At 35.4% G+C, this 23,210-nt stretch overlaps 1 protein-coding gene across 2 annotated transcripts in view; it reads left to right on the forward strand.

Moving 5' to 3' along the window:
* rad18 (RAD18 E3 ubiquitin protein ligase) overlaps positions 1-23,210 on the forward strand; it is a 66,566-nt gene that overhangs the window by 32,705 nt on the left and 10,651 nt on the right. For both annotated transcript variants that reach the window (XM_073852392.1, XM_073852393.1), the window contains exons 7-11: positions 1,228-1,409; positions 2,978-3,048; positions 3,238-3,298; positions 12,362-12,481; positions 16,703-16,841. In XM_073852392.1, coding sequence (XP_073708493.1) covers positions 1,228-1,409; positions 2,978-3,048; positions 3,238-3,298; positions 12,362-12,481; positions 16,703-16,841 — 573 coding nt within the window. The remainder of the gene's footprint in view (positions 1-1,227; positions 1,410-2,977; positions 3,049-3,237; positions 3,299-12,361; positions 12,482-16,702; positions 16,842-23,210) is intronic.

Here is a 23,210-nt window from a genome sequence, read left to right on the forward strand (position 1 = left end):
GTAAGGTCATATTCAGAAATCAATAAACCGAAACCAAATCGCGTTGATACATGAAGTGAAGTAAACCGAAACCAAATCGCGTTGATACATGAAGTGAAGTAAACCGAAACCAAATCGCGTTGATACATGAAGTGAAGTAAACAGTACTTACATAGAAACCTAGCCAGAAAGAAATGCAAATTTTGAAGAAAAATGTCAGACATATTTAGAGGCTTTGCATCTGAAATCTTCGTATATACAGCAGTTAGCGCGCACCCTCGAGTCTGACTGGACAAGAGACTTTCTGTCAGTATTTCACCTGCGTGTTCTAGGCGAGCTGTCAGTCAGTGCAGTTTCATTTTTACGCCACAAGATGGAGGCAAGAGACTATCTTTGAGTAAATCTTTAAACCGTTCATTCAACTAAACGTTCAAAAACGCTTATTTATTCAAAGAGAGACGTAATGAAACACGAAGTTGAAATCATTTTAACTTTAATCGCCACTTAAAGGCTCAGCTGACCAGCAGAGCATCGATGTTAAGACAGAGATTTCATTTTCCTTGGACATGACAAGCTAGTTTCACATACATACCCGACTCGGTCTGAAAGACAGACGCAGGTAATCGCACAAGCTCAGTCGATCTCTCTCATTCGCTGTTTGTTTAGGCTTGTTAAGTGCATATCTACTGAGCCTCATAATAAACACATTATGTTATCATTACTAACTTATTACTAATTTAATATTCAGCACACAGGCATTAAGTGAGAAGGGCAAATCCTTAGGAAAAAAGAAAACAGGCAAATATCGCGGTTGCTGCGGTTGTTGCATTCCTCTGCGGTTATGCACGTCAATAGCGCGGTATTGCGATATTGCGGTTATCGCGACAGCCCTACTTGCAGGTCAAGGGGGTTTGAATAATTTCGATTGCAACTGTATATACATGTATATGTCTTTACCTGAAACACAATGGTAAGCTTTTATATTAGTATATTTATTATTATGAAACATTTTTGAGGAGAAGAATAATGAACACCCTCTTGTGGCAAATAGATATAATGCGCACAATTATTGTGCAATTACCATTGAAGTCAAATCTAAAATTGCTGCTAAAACACATTGTACAAAGGTCAAATAATTTCAGGATTTTTACAATGATTATTACTTTTTTTTTCTATATAATTTTCATTGTATTTAACATATTTTTTCTATAAATGACTCTAGGACTTGTGTATGTGTTTGTGTTTCAGTGGTGGAAGGCGAAAGGCGATGCCTAAGCTCTTGTACACTTTGATTACCGTTCCAAAAATCAAGAAGATGCTTAAAGAATGCCACCTGTCCGCTCAAGGCAGCAGAGAGCAGCTTGTGCGACGCCACCAGGAATTCACCCAGATCTATAATGCACAGTGTGATGCACTCAACCCCAAATCAGGTATGAAGTCTGAGATCAATATCTGAATGAATAAATAGTTGGTGAATTGAAAGACATTGCTTTATAGCAGAGATCCTCAAATCTGGCCCACGAGATCCATTTTCCTGAAGAGTTTAGCTCTAACCCTAATCAAACACACCTGAGCATGCTAGTCAAGGGCTGTATCCGAAATCGCCCCCTATACCCTCAAATAGGGCACTATTTGAGGGGACAGCCATTTTAAGTGGTGTTCGAAACCATAGTGGACGTTCTCGAGTGCACTCATTCAATCCCACAATGCACCGCAAAAACGAGTGTACAACCGATGTACGCTCAACAGCTAGAGATAACCCATAATGCACTGTGAGAGTCGCGCGCCGACTGAATTCCCACGTCTCACCAGACGATGGCGCCCGCAGCTGAATCATCCATCCGTTCATTTTACAACGCGCTCCTCCACTGCGTAATGCAGTGTACAACACAGGTACAAATTTGTTGTAAATTGATTATTAAATTGTTTAACCAAGGTTTATACATAAACTCCTTGACATAGTTCAAGATAAATCCTTTAATCTTACTACTCGAACTGTCCGTTTTAAATGATTGTTAAACAGTAAGCAATACTATGCAAAAGCGTCAGTCCTTCCGGTGCGCTTAGTGTCCGAATTCACTCACTCGTTTTCATTCACTCCTTCAAGTGAACTGTACGAGTGGACTAATGTAGGGAATAGTGAATAGGGTGTAGGGGGCGATTTCGGGTACAGCCAAGGTCTTCAGGATCATTAGAGAATCTCAAGTAGGTTAGTTTGATCAGGGTTGGAGCTAAACTCTGTAGTGGATTGGCCCTCCGGGATAAGATTTGAGGAACCCTGCTTTATAGGCATTGAAAAACATGGTTGGGTGAATGACCTGAATTCTAGCCTATGTTTTGGCCCAGCCTGTATTGCTGGTGAAAGAGTTGCACTGAATACAGTTTCACACTTTCCAGCGATTGTAGGAATGCAATTTATGTGCTAGAGTTAGTCACCCTGTGGGGGACCCAGGCACGAAGATGACAGGGCTGGTGGAAAAAAACAGTAGTTTCATTCTTCAAGTTTTGTTTGAGTTACTGCTTCTCTTCTCACTGACCCTTTCAGAGCTGAATTTATCTCTTTTCATTGAGCCGTCAAAGGCTGCACAGGAAACCCTCTATTTTTCTTTCATTCGCCTGGCGTTACCATGGTTTCTGTTTAAAAGCTGGACTTGAGTGTAGATTGTGGTCGGGTCCCCCCCCCCCCCACACACTACCTGTGAGGTTCTGTTTTGTCATATACAATGGCAGATTGAATTGATAAATTACAGTACTCAAACTGACTTCTATGCCACACATTTGTGTAAAATCTGATGGTCATGTTATACAGAATGATATGAGAGTGATCATCCTCTTGCATGCTTTGTTAGTTGCAAGAAAATCTAGAAGTAGATTCTATATGTTATGGAGTGGGATGTTTATGTTTTGGATATTTATTATTACTATAAGTCTTCTTCAGAATGTATTTTTGTATGTTGTATTGTATAATTAATGTTTTTGTTTTTTCTTTTGCTAACAGCTGAAGAAATTGCCAAAGAAGTCGAAAACAACGAGAGATTAAAGAATCAGTTGGACAGTAAACGAAAACCTGTATGTGCTACTGTGGATTGTCATTTCTAAAATATAAATGTATATATAAATCTACATATAATGTAATAGATTTGTGTCTACATGTATGTCTATTATTTTATTTTTATTTATAAAATAAATCACATTCATGTTGAAACAACTACATCTTTTAGATTTATTATTTTGTTTATAATGTTTTATTTCTGACAGGTGATCGTCACTACGAAGAATCAGACAGCTGAAGAAATTGAGGAGTTACACTCAATGTACCGTAAGTCCTGGCTTTATAAAAACTGACACTGAATATAGAATGAGATTCTTGCTCTTGTCAGTTTAGAGGACGTGCTGTCCTTGCACTGTTGGAAAGTGATGTTTTGAGATATGTCACAACAGGGTCATCTTAGTTCTCCTGTTTGTCCTGTGCATTATAAAATAAAAATGTCTGTTTGATTTATGTACTGAATAACATTACTATCACTTTACCTCAAGGCTGAATGGGCATATGTAATCTGTGAATATTTTTGTAAATTATTAGGTAAAGATACAACAGCAAATGTTTTTTTAGGATTATGGCCTGACTGCCTTTGTATATGAAACAGAATGCAAGAAACATTGAAGAATTGAAGAACCATTGCGTGTAGAACGAGCAGTTTTTAATGTCAATTATATTGTATAATTTTAAAATGTAAAGCAAAAACAGAATAATCTTACCTTTGCTTTGTGAAATTATGCTTCATAAAACTTAACTGCACAAGAAAAAAAACAGCAGCAGACATGCTGAATGAGAACGTAAATTCATTCTCTGACAGCAGGTGGCGCTTATGGAACAGCGGCAATACAGCGTTTTCCACTGCACTTTTAAATACTACATTAATATGCATTATATGAAGGTAAGATGAAAAGAAAATACCTATTATTGCATGATTGAAATTGCGCTAATGGCCTTAAGCAATTAACTAAATAAACTGCAAAAAGATTGTTTTCTAAAACGTCATGTTTGTTGTTTACAAAGAAAAGTTTTAGTGTCACATAATCCTTCAGAAATCATCCTAGTATGCTGATTTGCTGCTCATGAAATATTTCTGATTATTAGCAATTTTAAATACAATCCAAACATTTGTATAAGATTTAAAAAAAGAGAAATTAATAATTTTATTCATCAAGCATGAAAGTGATAAAGTGTGGAGTGAAGACATTTAAAATGATTTTTATTTAACAAATGCATTAACAAATTGAATGAAAATGTTTGATATGCAAATAAATGCTGTTCATTAAAATTATTTATCAAAAAATCCTGAAAAATAAAGTGTATCACCATTTCATTGCATCACAGGAATAACATTACATTTTATGATATATTAAAATTAAAACTTTTTAAAAAAAATTTGTAATAGTATTTCACAATGTTGCAGGTTTTTTTTTATGTTTCCAAACTTTTGGCAGGCACTTTAATAATAATAATAATAATAATAATAATAATAATAACAATTCTGTTAATACTTTATTATAATATATTATATTGTTTTCATGATTATTTAATCCTGCTCTTTATTTTTTACAGGACAATAGCATGTTATATTAGAATATAAGATATATCTCTTAATTGAATAAAATATATATATTTTAAAGTGTTGGGTGTGGCTTGGGCCGTGGTCAAATTTTTCTGCTTTTTTAATATTTAATATTTCGCACATCGTGAACAGTGAGTTTGCTCTGCCTGCTACAGTTGCTTTCTCGTCTTTGCATTCATCTTCAGCGCCTCTGGATTCTATCAACAGCCGTTTACAATTATGAGTTATTTTGGTCTGGGGGAAAAAGTGGCAAATTTGTGAGGGGAGGTTTTATGCAAAACATTTGCATTTGAATCACTCATATGACTTACATAACGGTTGATTGTCCTTTTTTCAGTCTTTAAAATGATGTGGAAAGTCAGGACTGAAAGAAAATCCTGCTGTTAATGTCTCAACATGTTGCTGTAACTAGTTTTTAGTGAGAAATATTGTTAAAGTACATCTATGCTGCAGCGAGTTTCTGAGCAGAAAATGCCTGTCAGATTAAAGGTACAGCTATGATAGTAATCATCCAAAATGCTTTTTTTGATTTGCTGCTTTAATGTAATGCCCATGTATCATCGGTGGGCTCTGCAAGGGCATTTGCAATTTCCTTTTCCACCTCATATATCAGATCTTCTTGTTCAGGTGCGGTTCGGACTCTATGCAGAACTGTGGTGCAGAGATTTCTAAACTGAATACAGATTCAGCTACGCCTTGAGTGGAGCTGCGTGCTTTCGTTTTGAAGTTTCTCTCCTGACGATTTCGATATGCATAATCTCTCCTCGGTTACGTTCGGTAGTTCTCAGCCAAAATGTTTTCCAGAAACCTTTGCCTTTTGTGACTCCAAGTTCACTAAGCAGCCAAGAGCGTGTGTGTGTGTGTGAGGGAGCGAAGGAGAGAGGAAGAGAGAAAGATCCCTCAAGGGGTTGGAGGGGAAGGTGGTGATCAATACGACAATACCAACAGGGTCTCAAGATCGATCCAACCTCATTAAATGTTCAAATCTGCCTTAGTGACCCGGCTCAGAACGCTTAGACCAAAAAATCAGACAATGGGCTCCAAGCTTTAAAGATGCTATCCACTGTTTGATGGACTGCAGAGAGGGCTTATTCTTATGTCATCTTTGGGGGAATCAGCCGACGGCGCAAATAAACAAGATTGTAAGTCAGTTTGTGTTTTGTGGTGTTTTAATGGAATAAAATTAAATTTTGGAACTATTTAAGACGTTCACAAAGTAAACTTTATGGATGTTTATCCTTGCAGGGCCAAATGTTGTGCGCTGTTAACTTCAACTCTAAGGTTTTGTCCCTTGTGCTCAAACCATTTTTCTATTTGAAATGAAAAGGTTACAGCTGCTAGCCCTAGTGGCGTCTCTGCTATAATAAAACCCACTTACCCTAACAACCTCCTCCCAGAGGCCAACGTTAGAAACAAAGCCATTTAAGGTGGATTGGTGTAATTTTCGCCAAGTGAGAAAACGTGGTCCGTATTTGTCATGTAAAATTGACCTAGCAGCTAAAGATGAAAGGCACTGTGCGATTAGTGCAGCCAGACTGATGTCGGAGACGGGATGTTGAAATATTGATGCGCAGCACGGAGGGGATCTATAAATAGCGGCATGCCGAGATAAACTCTTGATTAATCATCAAAAGAGCTTGATGATTCACCAGCTTCATGGAGTGTCCAATGAATGGGCAAATGACACGGGGCGAATAAGACGCACCCCAGAAATTGAGCTTTTCTATACAACAGGTTAATATTAAATAATGATACAAAAGTGTCACTGTTAGGTCATAGCGCAATTCTGTTAACAGAATATTATTGAAAATATTTGTTTAATGACCAGTTTAATTTATTTGGTCATTTATTTGTTTGTTTTTTTTCTTTTGTGGCTGTTTGAAAAGGTTGTTAATCATTTGGTTAATAGAAATTCAGTATCTGGCTCAGTTTGTTTAGAAATAATTTTGGTATAAATTATGAACTCCTTTCGCTTATTTCACTTTATTCAGTGATTACACAACCTCACCAAATGACAACATAAATACATGAACAACAACGCTTCATTTAAATAAAACTATCGTCATATCTTATACACACACTGTAAAAAGTTTTCACCAGTTTCAAATTAAAAACATAAGTTTAGCAGCTGCCTTAAGATTTTAAGTTAAGTCAACTTAAGTCATTTAAACTCACAAGTTATATCAACTCATTTTTATTGTAATAAGTTAATATGACTTGATGTAAAGTTGATGTAACTTAAAATCTTGAGGCAGCTGCTGAACATAGGTTTTTAAGTTGAATCTGGTGAAAACTTTTGACAGTGCACAAACTAGTAAACCGAACTTTTTTTATTTTTTATTTAAATGAAATTTCAGAAATTGTCGAAAATATATATTTATTTAATTTGTATATACTTGTATATATTAATATAAATATATTACTATACATTACTAAAGTTATTACAACCTTTTTCAAAGAATAATCACACTGTATTTCTTCAGTGTTTTAATTTTAATAGTAAACCAAAAAATAAACTTTGTTTACCTTTCATTTGATTAAAAGATAAATTAAAAGTTTAATGCCAGAAAATTTAAAATGCACAACAGAATTTCTGGGGGGGGGGGGAAACTTTCATAGGGCTGTTGTAGAAATACATTTTAATAAATTAAGTTGTTTTTCTACATTCAAACTAGACATGCTTAAACATTAAAATTTGGTAACTATAAAACAAAACGTGAGAAAAAAATCAAACATTTCATAGGGTCCTAAAAGTGTAATTTTTTTTCGTTCAACTTTGAATAAATTGATGTTAAATTATGTATATTTCAGGATTTTAATTAATTAGGCATGCTTTTTGATTGATAACATTTAATATGACCATTAAAAAAGGAATCCAGGCAAAAAAAAAGTAAAAAAATAACAAAATTTGGGGGGTAAAAAAATGAATTTCATAGGATAGTTTTGTCTGTTTTCCTGCATTTATTTTCATTCTTTGTTGTCTTTAGCATAGAACTAGGGAAACTTTATTTCAATTATTGAGAATTTTTTTATTTCCTTTGCCCTAGGATCTGTATGTATGGAAGGCCGTTTCCGCTGAATAAAAAAGTAAAAAAGGTAATTGCGAGAATTGAGGAGAAAAAAGACTGATATGTTCATAGAATTGCGGGTGCATATCACGCAATTCTGACTTAACTCGCAATTGCATATCAATTATATCACACAATTATGACTTAATTTCTCAGAATTGAGTTTATGTCTCGCAATTCTTGCTTTAGACTTTATAACTTGCAATTGAGTTTATATCATGCAATTCTGTCTTAACTCACAATTGGGACTTTTTATCTCACAATTCTGAGAAAAAAAAGAAGACAGAATTACAAGTTTGTATCACGGAATTCAGAGAAATTTTTTTTTTTTTTAATTCAGTGGCGGAAATGGGCTTCTATATGTATGTGTACAGGGACCTGCAGGATTTTTTTTTCTTCTCTTGAATGTGTGTATTTATAGCATTTTTACCTTTAATTTACCCATTTAACCCAACCATGTCTGTCAGAAACGAAAACTGAAAATGAACAGAGCAGTGATCTGTTTTCTTCTACATGCATTTGTGATTTTTGGCAGATACGTGTTGCGTAGAGATGTTTATTTTGTTGAATGATTTTGTATCAGAGGCTTAGTTTAGTTTGTACACAATAATAACTATAATATTGTTTATAGTTGTCTGTTCTGCAAGTCATTACATTTGTAGTCTTTTTTTTTTATTTATTATTATTTGTTATGCGTGTACTCCGTGTAGATACACAATGATGCTAAACTCAAGAGTCTGTCGGGTAACTGGCCATTATCAGATTTGATCCTGTTTTTCTCCAGAGTAAATAACTGAAGCCTCAGATTTCTATCCCAAGTGTCCTGAGTGTGACGCAATATGACTTGAGAAAGAAAGGAAAGTTTAGACACTGAAGTCTTGTAACACTTCGCCACCCACTTCTTAGTAATAGTTTCAGTATTCCTGTAATGTTGTTTTTGTTCTGTCACAACATGTTCATATTTTAATGTAGACTGTAACCAAATAGGAAAAATCGTTAAATGCAAGATATGTTGTGGGGAAAAAAAAATCAAAAATTAGTTTGTTGCATCCCTGGGGATCTAAATTATCAGGAAAAAGCTATCTGTTAGCATTCCCTATCGTCCATGTTTTTCTGGTCGAAAGCATTGTAGCGTTATGAAAGTATAAGCTGTGTTATCTATCCATAAATCATTACTTTAGGGGTTTTTAGTTATCCTAAAATTAAAAAATACTGTTTTCACAAGTAATAATGGCTCTGGCTCTGGAAGATGGGTCTGATTTTGTTGTTTACTAAGTGTCTTCAGCGTGAGAATGACTTGTGCAAGAAGAGCCGAAGATCAGATACAGCTGGTGGGTGGCATGGCTTGGGTTAGCTTAAAACTGTTTTTATTGAGATCTGCAGTTTAGATGGATAGATACTTGTGTTAGTTCCTCGAAGGAAATTGCAGTGCAAGAGTAAAACAGAAGTTAATCATCACAGCATGGTACAGCGTACTAAACTGTACATGTGCATCTAATATATAAAAAAATACAGGATACTCAAACAATTTGAAACATGATTTCTACAAGACGGCAAAGTTCTGTTTAACATCCCACTTAATGATTCTGGTTCTTAAAATGGTTCACTTGAAGGTTTTTCCCCACTAACTTGAACCCTAAGACTAATTTACCATTTTTTCCTATAGAAAATTTACGATTTTCCTATAGAGTTTTTTTCTGTAGCTTTGCCCACATAAAAAGGCAGTAATTGCTCCAACAGTTGACTATAGTCAACAAGTCATCATTCCTTAGATAAAGTTCCCCATTTAGCATTTCTGTGATTAGCCAGCAGTGGTTTGTGAAAAATGAGGCTAAATAGGCCAAAATGGCCTTTCAGCTGTTGTAGTATGAAGTATGAGATCAGGCTACCTTGCCACAAAGCCCATGACTAATGCACACCATGTACAACTGAGATTAGAAGCCACGTGTTCTAGTGTTTTCAGTGAGTAACAACAGTGTGGTTGAGTTAAGATAACACTATATGAGTAATGTTGCTCAGTGTGCCTTTTTAATGTCTAAAAATGAAGCCTTAAGGCTTACCGGCCCCTGCTGGACAAATTTGCTGTATGCGAAAATACAAAAGATGAATGTTTCTTGTAATCATTACTTTCATTCAATTCTTGGTGTAACTACTTACTAGGTTAAAACAAAGATGACTTGATAGGATTTTTTTTCTTTTCTATATATATATATATATGCTATTCAGCCTTCACTTGATTTTACAAATGGGAACCATATACACTATATTGCCAAAAGTATTGGGACACCCCCTTCTAATGAACAGGTTTGACTATTTTAGTCACTTCCATGAGTACAAATCTTAATGTTTAAGCATATAATGATATTCTAGGGAATTGTGTGCTTCTAATTTTATAGCAACAGTTTGGATAGGAGCCTTTTCTATTCTAACATGACAAGAAAAGATTGATTCAGTCAGTGTGGAAGAACTTGACTGGTCCGCAAAAAGCCAAGTCATAATTCCAGCTGAACACCTGGCGTGACTTCAAATGCAGAACTTGAGCTAAAAACTTATCACCAAAGTGCCCTTTTCTGTTCTAAAGAAGGGGGTGTCCCAATACTTTTGTCCCATGTAGTGTATGTACAAGTCATTGGTGTTTGGTGATGAGTTTTTGGCTCAATGTCTGCATTTAAAGTCACACCAGAGGTGTTCAGCCGGGATTAAAGGAGTAGTTCACTTTCAGAACAAAAACATTACAGATAATGTACTCGCCCCCTTGTCATGTTCATACCTTTCTTTCTTCAGTCGTAAAGAAATTTTGTTTTTTTGAGGAAAACATTTCAGGATTTCTTTCCATATAATAGACTTCTATGGTGCCCCCGAGTTTGAACTTCCAAAATGGGCTTTAAATGATCCCAGCCGAGGAAGAAGGGTCTTATCTAGCGAAACGATCGGTTATTTTCTAAAAACACTTACAATTTATATACTTTTTTTAAACTCAAATGCTCGTCTTGTCTAGCTTGGCAAGACAAGCATTTGAGTTTAAAAAGTGTATAAATAACCCATCATTTTGCTAGATAAGACCCTTCTTTCCTCGGCTGTGATCGTTTAGAGCCCTTTGAAGCTGCATTTTGGAAGTTTAAACTCGGGGGCACCATAGAAGTCCATTATATGGAGAGAAATCCTGAAATGTTTTACTCAAAAAACATAATTTCCTGACGACTAAAGAAAGAAAGACATAAACATCTTGGATGACAAGGGGGTGAGTACATTATCTGTAAATTTTTGTTCTGAAAGTGAACTACTCCTTTAAGACTTCGCTTTATACAGACCAGTCAATCATTTCCTTTTGAACCTTGCCTTATGCACAGGGGCATTGTCATATTAGAATAGAAAAGGGTTGTGTCCAGACTGTTACTATAAAATTAGAAGTACACAGTTCTCTAGAATATCATAAGATTTGTACTCATGGAAATGACTAAAATAGTCAAACCTGTTCATTAGAAGGGGGTGTCTCAATACTTTTGGCAATATAGTGTTCCATGAATAAAATGCAAAAATGTCCTATTTAACCCTTAGGCCTATTCAGTTATACCAGGGAATAGAAATAGGATTCATATGCTGTATCGCAAGCAGACACAGATGCATGTCAAGGTCTGCAGACATTTAAAAGCAGTGTTCTTGTGTGATAGTGAGCTGTGCTGGATATCTCTGTGGTTTTTCTTCTCGAGTTCTTCAGTCATCATCATTTCAGCTGATCTCTTCTTAGGCCTTTGGCTGATGTGATTTTAAAAGCAGGCTGTATGACCTTTCGTTTGCTTTTGTTGGTTTTCGCCACTACATTTATCATGGTCTGCCTTGTTACGCCAGTGCTTTCATAGTCGCTGTTATTTTCCAGTGCAGGATTCATTCTCTGTTTGAAGAGAAAGCTAAGATTGAAATATAATCCGCTATCATTTTCAGTGCATGATACATTCAGATTTTCCTTTTATGGCTTTGTTTTTATATTTTTATTAATTTATTTTGACATTATGTAATTCATTATCCAGGCATGACTGTTGTATAATGCAATTTTAGGAATTTTTCAAAGGAATATTCCAGGTGAAAAAGGTTAAATACTAAGTCATCATGAAAAAGTTATTGTGAAATCATAATTGACTCTATTTACTTAACAGTGCACGTTTATGATTAATCAGTGCATATTATTGCAAAAGGGGGAAAAAACTATTCTAATTAAGCTTTTATCAAAATCTAATAATATGCTCCGCCTCCTGAAACTTTCCTTGAGGCATTCAGGTTTGCTATCCACCTTATTCTTTAACTCTGAAGTAAGCCTATGGGCGAGTGTACCGGTTCATTAGCTGCTTTAGAGAAATAATGACAAGAATAACAACATTGCAATAAACAGTAAAACTGTTTGTACTACTAAGCAGTGTGCCCATAATTAAGATAACACATTAAAATAATATTATAATACACACCAATTTGCAATATCAAGCAGCAAAGCAAGCTGTTTTGTATAGCTAAAACTAGCTGGATGTGGATGAAACTGGAAGTCGAACCCTTAAAATGTACAAATGGCCCCATCTGCTCTTCCAGCAAAAATAAGGTGGATAAAATGCCCATTTTTCAAGATTCAGTATGTATTTTTTAATTTTTTAATAGTTGAAATTAGTACTAAACATTTTACTTGCCTTTTTATTTTTTTATTTTTAGGGAAGCAACACAGTAGCGAATTTTCCCGTTTGATTGCCCAGGTCAAAGGTCGTCTGGAGACGTCAAAGAGAGCACAGATCAAGCAAGAAGAGAAGTCTACAGAGGAAACCGAGTCCAAAGGTTCGATTGTCTTTAGTTTTTCTACAGATTGCATTTACAGATATGACATATTTCCCTATATATCCGTGTTGGTATTGGTTATTTTGAATTGCTTGTCGATTTTATCGTTTTATTCGACCTTAATGTTTTTCCGCGATTTTATTTTTAAGAAATCGAGGAATTGTGTTTCTTTTTTTTTCTTTTTTTTTATAAAAATATTACAAAACATTAGAATGAGACACTTTTACAATATGCCAATGATAACAGTAAAGAGAAAAGAATGATCCAACCACATGTCAGCGCACATGATTAAAGGAGAAGTTCAAGATGTTTATGCCTTTCTTTCTTTAGTCATAAAGAAATGGTTTGAGGAAAATTTCTGAATTGTTTTCCATATTGTAGACTTCTATAGTGCCCCAAGTTTGAACTTCCAAAATGCAGTTTAATTGTGGCTTCAAATGATCCCAAATGCTGTTGAAAATGATTTCAGCTGAGAAAGAAGGGTCTTATCTTTACAATTTATATACTTTTTAACCTCAAACGCTTGTCTTGTCTTGCTCTGCCTAAACTCATTTCTAGAATCCCTCAACTTCAAAATCATCCTACATTGCTGTGTTTCCCTTTATTGCTAAGGGTGTTTTATCTTCTTTGCATGTTCACTTTGCAAACAATGGGTCAGTACTTCTGCAGCGATATATGATGATCTTGAAATGATTTTTAAAGTTGAGGGAGAAAATAAGATGGGAGTTTTTCGACATACCCTAACTGTTTTGAACTGGAAAAAACGAGTTCAGGCAGAGCGAGACCAGACGAGCACTTAAGGTTAAAAAGTATATAAATTGTAATTGAAAAATAATAACTGATCGTTTTGCAAGATAAGACCCTTCTTCCTCAGCTGGAATCATTTACAACCGGATTTGGGATCATTTGAAGCTGTATTTAAACTGCATTTTGGAAGTTCAAACTCGGGGCACCCTAGAAGTCCACTATATGGAGAAAAATCCTGAAATGTTTTCCTCACAAAAACACAAATTCTTTAAACTGAAGAAAAAAAGAGGATGACAAGGGGATGAGTATGAAAAAAATATTGTTTTGAAAGCTGCAGTTCTTCGTTTTTTTAAAGAACATTTATAGTTAATAATAGTCAACTGGTGTTATACATTCGGTCATTTTGAATTTGAATTACATTGACTTTTGAGCATTTTCTTTGTATTTCTTAACATAAGAAAAGTTTGTACAAGATGTTGTTGTAGTTCATGCATCTTTTCTCAAAGATATTTACCAAAGGATTTATTTAACATTTACGTTATGTTGACAACTTAATGTGTGGTGCACTTAGAATAGAATATTCTTTAACAACATTACTTGAATCATGTTGTAGTTACATTTTTCAAGTTGACTAGTTAAAAACTGTAAAAAAAAATTGGGAATCGGTCAAATGTTCTGAAAAGAATTAAGATTTAAATTTTTTGCCATATTGCCCTAGCCTGGGATTTCCCACGCTGCCTTGCGCGCAGTGCGATTTTATTCACGCTGCTAGGCAGCCTGGAGACCATAGACCAAATTTTCATCTCAGATAGGGAACCAATCACAGAACGGGGAAGGAGCAGCAAGACGATTCTATGCGACTCACCGAAGCAGTTCGGTTATAACTATGGATCCAGCATGGCAGCAGACGCTAAGTTATCTTTTGATGAAGCCTTGGATAGTGTTCTAAGTAGTTTAGAACGCAAGCTTATTTTGAAAAAAGAGCATTAAACCATTTCATAACCAAGAAGGATGTTTTTGCCCTGCTACCAACAGGCTTTGGCAAAAGCCTCATATATCAACTAGCCCCGTTAGTGGCTAACACCTTGTCTACACCGCGCCGCAACAGCTAAAGTCTGTCTACACTGGACGCGACAAAGTGACAGTTGCAAATCATTTAAACTTTGTGTGAGCGCGTCATAAATAGAACGCGGCAGCAGATTACTGTCAGGGATTTGCTGTGTCGCGTCGCGCCGCTCGTGTCCGGTGTAGATACGGTGTTAGGCAATGGGGCTTAGCGAGACCCCAGTTGTTATGGTCATCTCGCCATTAATCGCCCTAATGGAGGACCAGGTACATACGTCATCCGGTATAATTGAAACGATTGGCTATGAGCTACGCACAGGCGCATTTGATAGACATTCGTAGCGCTCAATAAATGGCTCTGGGCATTCGTAAACCACGCCTCAAATACGAGAAAATGAGCATGTGGTTCCCAGACCACGAATCATGACGTTGTCATGACATGGTTTGGCGTTAGCCAGGCTAATATTGCCCAGTTCTACTTGACATTTTAACTGACTTTCAGTTTGTTAAATTAGGCAGGTTGTATAGGTCATTTTAGCTTGTTTTGTAGTTAACTGCTTAATATAATTGTGTATAATCACAAATTTGCATAGTTGATATTTAATTAGGTTGTGAAATGTACTGTAATCTCCAAGTGTCTTTATAATTAATTACATTCATGTTGACATTGTGTTGGAAATGGTTGCTACTGCAGTAGTACTAGAAAGGTTGTGAACTCTTTTTCTGTACGAGTAATTTGAAAATATTTTTTTGTCATATATTTATTTACCAAATAATCCAAAAGTCATTATCTTTGGTGGGAGTATGTGAACCTGGAGTTCATTTAAAGTAATCCTAGTAGGGTGTTAAAATGATCAGGTGCAAATTTAGAAAGACGTAAGTCCATCAAGGAAACACACAGAATGGTGTGCATGGCAGGATAACAAAAAGAAAGCCACTGCTCTCCAAGAAGACAGTGCTGCCCGTCTAAAGATTTCCGAAGACTCTGTGGATGCGCCAGAAGACTGTTGGCTTAATGATTTGTGCACTGCGAACAGACCTTTTTGGTTAAAATGAGAAGTGTTACATTTGGCAAAGAAAAAATTGGATTCAATAAGGAATTTTATCTCAACTGTGAATCACGGTGGTGACAGTGTAATTATTACGGGCTGCGTTGCAGCTTTTGAATCAGAATGACTTGCCATTGTTGACAGAACTATAAATTTTGCATTGTACCAAAAAGTTTTACAGGAGAATGTCAAGACGTCAGTCTGTGGACCTTGTGTTAAGGAAGCCAATATCATTGAGATGAAGCAGTGATGTAGAGAGAAACGGACCAACATTTTTCCAATCTGACATTCAGGACTAATTCAGAGTTACATTTAGTTGCATTATTGCTTTTCTGAAGGTTCAAAAGCAAGCAAAAGTTCACATAGTTTTTCATCAAAGAGGTTTAGTCTTAGACCATTTGAAAATATGCCACGTTTGTGTCATTTTTGTTTAGACTCTCTTTGTCAAGTTTTATGATTTGAAGGTTGAGGAAATGTAAGCAGAATTAAAGAAACTTTATAAACATTACAAATCTACCACCACTGTAGTGACAGTCTTACTATATACAGCACATTTCATTCACACATTCACACATTTCATGTTTGAAACTTAAGTACTTTTGTGCGGCACCTTGACAATTGCAGTAAACAAGTGCCTGCAGACCCCATCACCTGCTCTGATGATAAGGCAGCGGTCTCATGCTGTTATCAACAAAGCATTAATGGCTCTATATGTGGACTTCAGAGTCAATAAGCAGTTGCAGTGTAAAAATATTCAACTTGGCTCTCTGGATTGGTTGGCAGTCAGTGCCGTCACAATTGGTTTAGTTGCAATTGATTTTGGAATTGTCAGATCTGTAGTAGTGGCTATGTGTAAATAGAGATTTTGGCGGTGTGGTGATCAATACAAAAACAGTACGTCTTTCAACATAGTGTTTCTCAATAAATTCACAGTAAAATATACAAGACAATATTAGCAAAAAAAAAACTCTTATGGTCCCAATAACCAATATCAGTGGGTCTTATTTTCACAAGGTTTTTCCACAAGATTGTATTCTAGTTCACTGCAAAAAATGCTTTTCTTACTTAGATTTTTTTGTCTTGTTTCCAGCCAAAATATCTAAAAATTCTCAAATCAAGAAGGATTTTCTAGATGAGTAAAATTTGTTTTGTTTTAGAAAAAAACAAGTCGAAATTGAAACAAGCAAAATAATCTGCCAATGGGGTAAGAAAAATAATGTTTTCTGTTTAAAATAAGATTTATTAGATTACCCCGTTGGCAGATTATTTTGCTTGTTCTAAGCAAAAACTCACTTAATTTTGACTTGCAGTGTATTCATAACACTATTTTTTTTTTCTTCCATGTCTTTTAATGTAACAGGTGCACCAAACAGCATTCAGAACACTCCCCAGCCTCTCGTTCCTGCAGCGCTGAAAGTAAAGAGTGAAGAGATGGACGGGGTAATTGAGCTTCCATCAAGATCATCAAGCCCCACAATCAGTGAAGTGTCAGTCAGCAGGTACTTTTGTTTGAAAGCAAACCATTTCCACCCATGTATTTGGAATAATTTTAGGTGGTCGATACTTAACTCAAATTGAAAATTCTGTCTATGCTCCCTCATTTCATTACAAACGATTGATTTGTATGGGCAAAAAAAAAAAAAAGAGTTTGAAATTTCTCAGTGTATTTGTTGTATGTATTATTTTAATGTTTTAAAATGAAGTGAGGGTAAGTATTATGACAGAATTTTCATTTTGGAGGAACTATATCTTTAAGCATAAAGCATGAGATGATACTAAATTGCTGCGCTTGTCTTCCAGTGTCTTTTAGCTGAATACAGCATGGCATAGAACATGGCATCATTGCGCACTAAATGATTTCTAAGCAAAATTATTTAACAAGATCCAGTCCTGACATGAGCATCAGGAAAAAGCAGCTTGACAAACATTTACTCTGGCCTGACTTTGAAACTGCATAGAGTTCTCAAGCAAAGCATTGTGTAAATGCATGCACTTTGAAATCGTGTGTTTGCTAATTAATTTTAATGTGGAGAGATTTTGTGGGAAAGATCTGTCAGCATAGACAGTCATTCATCATATGACAGTATTTAATATTCAGGGCAAGTTCAGTCAGAAGAGTTTAATTTAAGAATTTCTTTCTTTTTTAAATAATCTTGTTTCGTAGTCAAGATGCTTGCAATGTGCTGTCTTTTCAATATTCTTTTTGTTATACTTAGAATCCATTAGGTGTACATCTAAATGTGGTCTTGATAACAAGTATGCATTTCATTGAGCTACAAAACACTGAATGGATTTTTGGACTTTGTCTTGGATTATGTGATGAAATTAATACCATTCAACCACAAACCTGCCTGTCTTTCTCTAGTCCACTTCAAATACTGTATATGTCTGTCTCTAGTATTAAATATCAATATTATTGGAATCCTGCGATTGAGAATACGCTCAGGTGTGGAAACATTGTAAATCATTTCCAGTGCCCTCTCCGTGCTCTGTTCCTGACAGCCTTGTACAGTTTTTCATTGGCTCACTTCCTCTCTTTAGAGCAGATGAGCCAATTTCCTGCTGCTTTTAAAGCAATATTGACAGGTCTTTTGGTCTGCAATCATCCTGTGAGCCGTTAAGGTCAAGGTGTGGGATGTTAACTTTGGCCGAAAGGAACCTGTCAGTCACAGAGGAAACAGATTCAGAGAATTTTTCATTATCTCGCAGGCCTTCGCATACTTTGATATTTAGGTGATTGAAAGCTCCTTGTTGCTTTTCTCATTAGGATCTAATCAGAGTGATTTTGTTTCGACTGTTGGGATTCGTTGCATTAGCTTCGCTTATGAAAATAGCTTCTTCTATTGATTTTTTTTGTCTTTTATAACAAAGGTAGAAACGAAAAGTTAATTTGAGCTCACAATAAATGACTATACCATCAAACCGTACGTATCAAATGCATTTAATATACAGAGGATGAAATCGGTATTGAAAATAAGTTCTCATCCTTTGAGAGCTTTAATGTAATCAGTGGCTGCTGTCCAGTTATAAATTGGTCATGGTGATGCATTTTGGAGCGTATCTGTGCACTTTTCAGAATTTAGCTTTTTTGAGGCAAATCACTCTGGCATTACCTTGAAAATGGTTTTTAGATGCTATCAAGGTTGCAGATTGAGTATTTGTGATTCTGAAATGTACTGTTTCTGAATGTACTGTTAAAGTAAAGATAAATGATAAATGTAAACATGACCATGAAGAAATATCAACCTTTTAGAAACAGCTTTTTCCAACATTTTGGTACCCCCTACTTATAAATCAACGGTTTGCACGAATAACAAGCCAAGTTCCTTCAGTTTTTTCAGTGGCCATTAAAGATGCATTTTGGGCTGCTGTCCTTTGTGGCCCTCAAAATGCTTTTTACACATTGTTTGTGAGCAGCTGCTGCATGTTGCAAAACAATGCCCTGGTCGTAATACTCGTTTTACACATTCATTTTTAATGGATTGGTGCAGTGTATTTTGTTTTGATGCCAGTTTTAAAGTCTCCCGAGAGCTGTCATCAAGAGTCGTGCTATTAATCATAATGCAAGGCTGTGGAATTTAGTTTGGGGTGAAAATGATGTGTAGAATGTGTGATGAAGTTCATCAAATGGGGTCTTTTCATTATCACTGCGGTTTTGTTGACTGAAAATGTAGTCGATGTGCTAATAACTTTTAACCAGATTTCATAAGAATATTTATGCCAGGTCATGCTCATCCTAAGACTGAAGAAAGTCATTGAGGGAGTTACAAAAATGTAACCTTTGTAAGAGTTTGCAAATGAACTCGAATCACATACTCGCCCTCATTTCTGGGCTCTTTGTAAGGACACAGCATTTATGTATGTAGATTAATGTAATAAGCAGTCCTGCTTGGCTCAGGGGCACTATAATTTGATGTATCTGTTTTATTAATTTGTAAAAGGCCTCCAGTAACAGATGTTCCTCAATGTGTCTAGAAAGTGGGTGGACTGTTTTAACCAGGTGAATGATAATGCGAAATGCATTCTCATTTGTGGTGTATTCGCTGGCTTGCCAGACAAATGTATACATTTATGTATATGTTATGTCTTGCTGTTTTTCACATATCAGCCAGTGCCTGATTGCGGTCTGACTAGTTGATTAAAAAAAAAAAGTTTATATGGAGCACACTATATTTCATATTCGCTGTTAGAGCTAAAGTTATAAGGTAAATTTTAGCAATACATCAAGCCCTAAACGTTGGCAGCTCTACTAGTGTAAGGACACAAATCAGAAGTGATAAGATCTATTACAGGCTCACAACTGCAGCTCATACTGGAGTCTCGGGACGGATGGTGTTCTGCTTTGGTACTCTGGGTAATTAACTGATAGCTTATTCGCATGGATGATTCTTGTATTCTAGGGATTAGTTTGTATATGCGTATTAAAATATTGCAGACCGTGAACTGCGTATTTTTCCAGATACTGTACTTTTGTCATTAGCACTTTGCATGCTGACATTTTGAGTTCATGCTGTAAAAATTACACTTATTTTAAATTGTTTACGCCTCGAGCTCTCATCTGGGGTATGTCCTCTGTTTTTGTACTGCATGTAATCTTCTCTCCCAGTTTAAGTTTTACAGTTGAAGTCTTAATCATAAATATTTCACAATATGAAAAGAGTGCATTTCCTTTTTGTTTAAAGTTTTTAGTTTTGTTTCTGATTATTGTCAAACAAAGTCTGAAACCCCAACTTCATAGGTTGATTTGATCTGCTTTGTGGCGTTTATTCACCCTGAAGTTGTGTATTTGAGTGCTTTTGTTGAACCGTGACATTGAGGTGATTCATAGGTGTAGAACCAATCAAAATGCTGGAGGTAGGAAGAGGTTTTGAAGTTCTTCTCCCTTGAAGTTTCAGTGGTAACATAACCTTTGTGTGTCTTATGAATTAGTAGGAAAATGCCACTTTACCATTTCTGTGGGCTTTATATTATATAGGGAGGTTTTGCAATTTAATATTTTTTTCATTTCATTGAGAAAATGTATTTTAATGTGTTTTTTTCGTTTTTCAAATGAAATTTTTTAATATGAATTTCAGCATTTTGGTATTTGATTTGGTCCCTTCTGTTGGTTTAATAACAGAAGTAGATCTGTGGAAGCAAGAAATTGTGACTTTTTGTATAAAGTAGTGTATTTGATCAGTGAAATATTTTTGTCCTATCTTTTTTCCCTCTTGTAAATTTGGTGAACGTTAATCTTACCTCTTCTGGCTCTGCTTCATTCCTGAATCTACAACAAACTTTAGTTTAAACAAACAGTGACAATGTATTACATCCTGTTCTTATTCAGGGCAGGTTTTGTTTTATGTGCCTTTAATACATTTAGCTGCTTTTTCTTGTTTTGTCTGTCCTTCTGTGCTACTAATTTCATCTTAATTCAGTTTTTGAATGTTCACAGCTTTAATATTAAAGCTTCTAGAGGTCCTAGTTAAACTCATCTTTATAAAGATTGCAATTAATAACCATTATGTATAATAATGATTAATAGCAGACAGCTTTTTTTTTTTTAGATGTTCCTAAAGCTGCTACAACTTAAATGGCTGTGTAAAATTTGAGAAATGTTTTTTCCCCCCCATAATCATAAATCTGAGTTGCTTCTTGTGTGTTTGACAGTGAGCCAGGTTTAATATGCTGTCAGTAATTGAATAGTAGTACATGGTAAAATGGCACATATGTCATTAACATTAGTTAAAAGGTAGATATCATTAGTAACTCTCAGCTTTCTAAGCTCTGTTCAATTAATATTAACAAAAATTATTGTGAGAGTAAATTGTTGATTTACTTATGCTGGTTAACAGTATATATGTAAAAACAAATGTGACATGCTGGCAAAATGAGCAGAATGCACACTGTCTAATTTTGAGCTACAGACAAAAGAAGTAAAAAATTGTATGTTTTGAGAAGAGTAACTTTTCTCTGCTCACTTCTGGATGACTGCTGCTGCTTCTCCCCACAAGCTGTAAGTCTATTGTTGCAAAGCGCAGCATTCCAGCTTTGTGAATATTCATATCGAATTCTTAATGAGTCCAAACCAGTGAAATATGATTTTCAAACCCATGCTGATGAAAACAAAACGATCACGCTTACTGACATTTGCAATGCGCATGCATATGGTGCGCCCCTCCAGGAGCTCGCGTTCTCCCTATAAAGTACATTATTGTGAAATATGTCTTGGCGAGAGTCACAAACATAATCTGCTATGACTTAAATAAACGTTTAATTAATGTTGGGGAAAAATCAGATGTTACATTATATTAGATCCATACATTACAGTAGGTCTTAATATAAATGGGTCTCAATGTTAATCAAATATTAAAAGAAAAGACGGAATCACTTGCTGCTCTTGATTTAAACTCCCTGTTTTTTTTGTATAACAATGATAAAATAAAAATAGCTATATTATGATTAATAATATAGTAATTATTATTTAAAAAAAGAATAATATGCAATGTTGCTTAACTCGGTTTTTCTCAAAATCAACTAGGCTGACGCTGTCGCCTTCACACGGCATCGTTTTTTTTTTTTTTTTTTTTTTTTTTTTGCTGGTTTTGAAGGTATTTTGAAGGTAAACTCATTTTTGAAAATTTGCTCATTCCAACTTACTTTGCCAGCACTGCTTCATATATACAATTATTGCACTGTTAATAGGCTTTTTCATTTTGTATCATATTGCATTGCACCCTCAATTTACTATCTCTTATAGATTGCAGTTTTGCTATTTTTAAGTTTAGCGACCTGGTATAATTAACCTGTTAAACCAAGATAATGAGTACATGCTGTCACCTCCAGCATACACGCCACCAATTAAAAGTTTGGATACACCTACACATTCTTTAGTATTTTTCTTTTTAATTGAAATGTTGTAAAGATTTGTCAACAAAGTGTGTTGAAACCTAATTTCAATCCTTTATGCATTCACGTTTTGATAATAAGATACTTTAGTATGAACATCTGTATGCAGCTTGCTCACCTGCTCTTCCTATATATGCAAGAACTGAAGTGAATAGAGTACAACATTTTATCCAACCACACAAGTACTTAGCAATCCTTACTTTTCAGTCCCTACTATGTTTTTGTATTCTCAAAATTAAAGTTAGGCATGACTGGGGGCTTGATTACTCTTTTTATAATAATTTTTTTTTTTTTTTTCTACATTTCCAACTTCCTCCTGTGCAACCAATTCCCCCGTCTCACCATTCTCCCGTTTCCATCACACCCTCCAGCTTTACAATTTCCGTACTTCCTACATGGCAGATGGCTGGCTTATTGTGTCCCCTGTGCTTTTCATCAGTAGAGACCAGTTCTGTAATCATTTCTCAAGTAGAGTCAGTCCCAAAGCACCAGTGTGGCTGTGACAGGGCCTTGTGTCTTGACTTGAGTTATCGTCCGTAGTGTCTCACAATTCTGCCTAGGTCTGCAGAATCATTATATTGCTGCTCTATGTGCATGTGTAAAGTGCCGTAAAATGGCATACTATTATGTGGTGCAGAGATCATGTAATATCATGCCTGTGCTTGTTGAAAATCAGCGTAGAACTGTTTTTAGTCTGTTTCTCCTGATAACTTTTTGTATTCAAGTTGGTCGTGTAGAATAATAAAATATGGCCATTGTTCGGGTTGAGTCAAACGCTAAAAATTCAGTCATATGATGAATGTATCTATATGTATATATCTTCCCAGGCAGAGTAAACAATAGATAAAATAAATTATTTCTAACTGGTTTCTCAGATTTGCTGCAACATCTACAATACAATATAACCTCTGTGGTGACTTTCTTTTTTTATGACATATTTTGAGTGTATGCAGACTGCCAAAACAGCAGAATAACATTAG

This window comes from Garra rufa, chromosome 12, assembly GCF_049309525.1.
Source record: "Garra rufa chromosome 12, GarRuf1.0, whole genome shotgun sequence".
Classification (NCBI taxonomy): domain Eukaryota; kingdom Metazoa; phylum Chordata; class Actinopteri; order Cypriniformes; family Cyprinidae; genus Garra; species Garra rufa.